Source organism: Tauraco erythrolophus, chromosome 7 (genome assembly GCF_009769465.1).
Source record: "Tauraco erythrolophus isolate bTauEry1 chromosome 7, bTauEry1.pri, whole genome shotgun sequence".
NCBI lineage: Eukaryota > Metazoa > Chordata > Aves > Musophagiformes > Musophagidae > Tauraco > Tauraco erythrolophus.
In genome coordinates, this window is record NC_141471.1 from 62,474,144 (window position 1) to 62,480,143 (window position 6,000).

At 40.2% G+C, this 6,000-nt stretch overlaps 1 protein-coding gene across 1 annotated transcript in view; it reads left to right on the top strand.

Annotated features, from left to right (window-relative positions):
* EPDR1 (ependymin related 1) overlaps positions 1-4,857 on the top strand; it is a 28,301-nt gene extending 23,444 nt beyond the window's left edge. The window contains exons 2-3 of the mRNA XM_086614970.1: positions 1,608-1,816; positions 4,667-4,857. Of these exons, the coding sequence (XP_086471096.1) occupies positions 1,608-1,816; positions 4,667-4,857 (400 nt within the window). The remainder of the gene's footprint in view (positions 1-1,607; positions 1,817-4,666) is intronic.
* The last annotated feature ends 1,143 nt before the right edge of the window (positions 4,858-6,000 follow it).

Genomic DNA, 6,000 nt, shown 5'->3' on the forward strand with positions numbered 1-6,000 from the left:
CCCCTCTTGCTTTTGTGCATCATCTCTTCAATGCCATGGATTGTGCACTGTTTTCCACCAGCTCCTTGTCCTGCTGGTGGCTCGGGATGAATACGGTTAGGGGCTAGCATCAGGGTTGTCAAGTGGAGGACACCACTGTAAAGGACACCCAAGCCTTTTTTTTTGTTTGTTTTGCAGGAAAAGGAGGCAGCATCATGAATGAAGCAAGGAAGTACAGGCGGAAAGAGGCACTATTACACGTCAGCAAGATGAAACTTTTGGAGGGAATTAATACCGTGCCTTCCTTTCCTCTCGAGTCCCTGCATAGCAGTAGACTGTAGCTAAAGACTTGAGCTGAGATATTCACAGGAAGCCTCTACTAATGAGTGCACAGTTTTGGGGGGTTTAGAGAGCGGCCCTCAGCTCTCCTTTGCCAAAGGTGCAGAGCATGCGTGAGGATGCTTTGAGTTGTGCTTTGGACAACTCGTCATCTGATTGACAGTGCTGAGTACGCTGGAGGAGTCTGGCCTGTGGTGTTTCTGGTTGCCTGTTCAAAATCAGCTGATACTTCTCATAATTTTGATTTCAGTTTCTCTCTGTTTCTGTCCTCAGTTTTAAGGTAAGGATCATACCACCTCCTTCTTATAGGTACGGAAGCAAAGTCATGGTGTTTGTGGTGGACTCAACTTGTAACTTACAACTCAAGTAGTAACTTGGTGAAAACGTCCATGAAGAGGTTTATCATCTCTCCTAAGAGCAGGGCTTGGTCACTTCAGAGTCTCTAGAAGATTGCTTTTAAATCCTTATTAACTATCCATTTTGTTGACCTCACCTTCTGGCCTCTCAAGTTTATTGATCTTCACACCTCTCCTTATCTCTGCCTTACTATTTTGCTGCTCTGCTTTCTCCTTTCACTACTTCTTTGAGTCTGGTGGCTTCCAGAGAGAAACTTTGCCATTAGGAGGGAGAGCCCCTCAGTTCTACACTTCAGATCATGTGCTTCCCTTTTCATTGGTGTGTCCCACTAAGCTACGTGGGTTTCCATGGAGAAGCATCTATGAGGGTGGCAGATACCACATCTGACCAACACAGAGAAAGGCTCTACCAGATTTATGGGGAACAGGATCTATCCAGCCTATGCAAGCAGATTTTTTTCAAAGACTGATAACTTAGCCAATTCGGGCACCTTTTAAACTTGAAAACTTTTCACCTGCCAAATTTGAAGTCCTTTCTCAAAAACATAGAAGCACTAGAGCTTTTTAATGAAACAGTTATTAAAAAAAAAAAAAAGCAAAACAAACAAAACAACAAAAAAAACCCCAAAACTAGGAATAATGACATGTTTTTCTCTCAGTTGTTCTCAGAAAAGTTGTTCTGTTGTTCTCAGAAATGGCTGAACCAGTTCGCTCTGATTTATTTATTTTGGAAAGAGTCGACTGAGACAAACTTTCAGCAAGGGAAATTTCAGCCCAACCGGTTAGCCTTTCTCAAATTTTGGCAAAGTTTTAATGCAAGTGAAAATGGGCTTATACTGAGAAATTAACGGCAAGCTTGCTTATCAGCAATGCTCCTTGCTTAGTATAGAAAAATATTGTATATATTAACTATTGTTTTTTTTAATGTTTCAGATTCTTCGAGTATATATTGCTCTATAAAGATGCAGTAATGTTTCAGATTGAACAAGTTACAAAGCTTTGCTCGAAGATTGCTCTGACAGATCCATGGGATCCATATGATATTCCTGCCAATTCAACTTACGAAGATCAGTACTACATTGGGGGACCTGGAGACCAAATTATGGTACAGGAATGGTCTGACAGAAAACCAGCCAGGAAACGTATGTGCATGCTTTTGTTTCATCTTAATAATAATCAGTGTCTCTGCTACCCAGGGAAAAACTAAATTATTCATGTTTCACCCCAGCTTTCCATATTTCTATAAAGTTTTCTGGAAGAAATACTGAATACACCCTGTGCACAGCATGTCATTTTATTATCAATGTATTTTATAAAGAAAATGTTTCATATCTCAGCAGGATCAAATATGTCCAAGGAACTTGATTGTGTTTTAGTTCATATCATACAGGTTTTGGCATGGAACAGCACCATTTTGCATCTGAATCCCTCAGCCTGTGTCCAAAATTCATCTAGAGAAAAATTGGTGATATAATTAGGAGGCACACTCAAACTAGAGTGTGCATAATAGAAACCAAGCAGGTGCCAGTGTGTGTCTACACACTATCAGATGTTATCGTAGAACATCCAATACATGGTTCTGCAGCAATGAACATCCTTAATATTCACCTAAGTTTTATTATCCGCTACACTAGTAAGAAACATCTGCTCACAAGGCTTAGTTCTGCACTTGGCAGCTGAACACCTGCATCATAAAAGAAAGTGGGCTGAATTTTCCAAGGTACAGTATGTTAGGTTTTGGATGCATAGAAATTTATTAGCACATTGGCTTCAATTTCATCTATGGTTTTCTGATGACCCAGACAACTATAAAAATAATTTTAAAACCCCCATGAAATTTGTGGCGTTATTCAGCTAATGCAATACTTATGGTTATAGTCACCTAATATATAGGCTGGTTATGAATATGAGCATTTAGCCAAGGGAAAATATTTCTTTCTTGAATAAAAGTAGAAAGAATGAAGTAGGAAATGAAGGATAAGATTGATAGACCTCTGTAAGTAGGTTGATGTGTCCTCTGGTATTCTACAAGAGGCGAATTATCACTTAGTCCAAGAATTTTGTTTTTCTCGATCCAGTATTTTTGGAACTTTTATGAATCTTAATGTCCATATACATTCAGTTAATGGTGTGCAATTTTTATCTTGTAGTATTTTGTATCTCCAGTGCTTTTCTGTATGATCATTCATAAAAATAACATCTCAAAGACCCATCCACCTTTCAGCTAAAATTGGGTCGCATTCTAGAAATTATGTTTCTGTTCAAATTCTAAAGGTTTCAGTGGAGATACAGGCTACCTTGGTGGCATCATATTTTACCTTATTTTTTAATTCCAAATTCTTATAGAAGAGGTGTTGAGGAAAAGAAGCCTTCATTTCTGGGTACTCAAAACCAAACTCATTGAGGTCAGAATGTTTTTGGTATATTAGGATGCCCTGGAGAGGTGTGTTCAAATGCTACCCTTTCTTTAGATACTGTGTGTGTGTTTCATGTCACAGCTTCACTATTTCTGATACTGTGATTGTGGTACAGCGTATGACACGATATTGGAATGACAGAAAATAAGTATGTTTGGTTGCTGATGAGTGAGAGAAAATAAGCCTCCTTGGGAGTGGAGAAGTTTCTTACAGTCATCTCTCAGAGGAACTGATTTATGATCACAGTAGATAATTTTGTATTTTAAGTTCATGAGGTTCTGCTATCAAGAAATCTGAAATACATAACTGGATGAAGTGTTGCACAATGGAAGGGGTAAAAAAAGATCACAGGAGAGGTGTATGGGGTTACTAAAAGAGCTTGAAAAGTGAAGGGTGTTCAAAGGAAACCACCTCAATGGTATTGACTACAGAAGTAGCATAGTGGTGTGAAAGTAGAGGTGATGGCAGAGGACGAGGGGGAAAGAGAACAAGGAAATGCTTCTGAGATAAGCACGTCATGGAATTAAACCAAAGTTAAAAAAAGGGACAGACTTGCTATGTCACAAACATGGAGGAGATCAGCATTGAGTGTACTCTTGAAATAATTAATGAACCAGTAGAAATGTTTGAGAGGAATAGGAATTTGAAAAATTAACATGATAATGATGATATGAATAGATGATGGTAGAAAGAAGGAATGAGTTAAAAGAAGAGATGGAGGCATTGGAGTTGTATTTGGGAGTGTTCCTCATCTAATGAGGCAAACCCTTTGTGCTTGAGTCAGTAAGATGGAAAAAGATGAAGCAAGGTTGTGTTTATGTGGATTAAAGATGAGGTGAGTACCATCAGTGGGAGAATGACAGTTAAGATTATAGAGGACCAAAAGCTGTGGAAGCATGATGTTATGGCTGTCAGTTCTGGTGCAGAGGAGTGTCCAGCACAGCAGAGGACAAGAGCTTCCTTGGGTAGGTGAGTGCAGAACTTCCTGTGCACAGGATGGAATTGGGTGTCATGTGTGGTTCGGGGAACTGAGTGTTTTAGGGTGTCCAAGGTGGTGTTGAGGGCCAACGTTGTGAAACGGACCCCAGGTTTTCAGCAATCACACCTTTCAGCTTCTCAAGAACAGAGCATAAGGTGAAATGTCCCCATGCTGCCCCAACTGATGGCACCAAAATTTGCCTTCTGGGAAGACATCATTGCTTTACTGATGAAGGGAGTCAAGTGCTGACATGAAAGTGGCATGAGAGATGAGAGAAACTAAGTTTGAGACTGAGCAGAAATGTTGGTCCTTCAGGAGAAGTCCACTTGAAAGGTGACGTACTGATGCCACGATGGTCTCATGATTTAAATGTGCTTGGCACCAGTGCTGGTGTCAATCAGTTCAGGTTTAAGATCATTGCAGTGTCCAAACTACACCAGTTTTGTGGCTTTTCTTGGTGTTGCTATGAACATAGAACGATGCAAGGTTCCAGCCCATAGGCTTTGCTTGAGGAACGGCTGCTTTTTTTGACTGACATCGTGACACGTTCGTTTGTTCTTGTCATCTAAAGTAGTCACTTATCTCCTTGGTTATAGTGGAATCCTGGGTCGGCGTTTACACGGTCAAAGACTGTTACCCGGTGCAGGAAACCTATACGAAGAACAACAGCGTGACAACCTCCACTCGCTTTTTTGACCTGCAGCTGGGCATTGCCGACCCTTCGGTGTTCACCCCTCCCAGCACCTGCCAGACAGCCCAGCCGAGGAAGATGAGGGATGAATGCTGATTATGGACATGGACTGCCCCGGGCAAACAAATATTAGCCAAGAGGATGGTTATTAATAGTCAGCTGCTGACGTCTAACCTGATTTTTCAAGCTTCTTGTTGCTCTTTTGGGAATTGGAAGTTTTTACTTGAAAGAGAACATAAACATTTAACTGAGTAAAATATGTAACACAAAAGATCTGTTCCATCACATTAATCTGTTCAGTGATGCACTTGCAGTATTATATAGTTACTGCTAAGAATAATATTTATAGCTACTATTTATTTAAGCTGTGGCTGATATTCCTTTTGCAAAGGTTTCATTATTTATTTTTTTCAGAAGACAGAATATAAGCAGACTGCAATAATGGTAACATCCAGAAGGAAAAGCTAGATTTTGTTGTTGTTGTTACTTCTGGGGACTTGAGGGAAGAGGAAATGTGTCCTGGGTGAGACCTCCTCCCTAAACAAAAAATACACCGTGTTAAACAATGTGCATCAAAAGTATGGAAATTTGTTCTCTTGGGTTTGTTTTACTTTGTGGGTTTTTTTTTTTTTCCTTTCTGCCCTTCAGGAAGCTGGTAGTATAATGTTTGAGCAGATTTTTTTTTCTTTCTGAAAAGAAACTGGAGTAGCTCTATTCATGTAATGTTAGCTGTCATGCAAAAAATACTTTTCTGTTTCTTGGGAGAATGGTGTAAAAGGAAGGGAAGGAGGGAAAGGGACATCACTGAAAGAGTAAGCCAAAGTTTTCCTGCATTTACTACACTTTTGGTGAAGTGTTCCAGTAGGGTGCAGTGAGACATTTTTCGGCCGTATTTTACTTTAGCACCCACTTTTGAAGGCAATACTAGTTTTCACCTATGCAAAGAGATTTACTGCACTCCAAACAGCTTTAATATTTTGTAACTATTTTCAAATGCCCTTACTCAAAGAGTGTAGAAACACGTTTATAATTCCAGGTAGAAGTGAAAAAAAAGCCTTTCTTAGTGCGTAATTAGCAAAGGCTAAATCAGCGTTTACACAGTGCCTGGTGATCCGGATGGAGGGAAGGGCAGAGCTGTGTGACTGGTGTGGGGAGGTGGGAGGAGGAATGGGAGGGCAAGGAGGAGGTTTTAGATGTCTCCTGTCTGGTGTGACTGACTGCAAGGCACTGCTGTCTAAG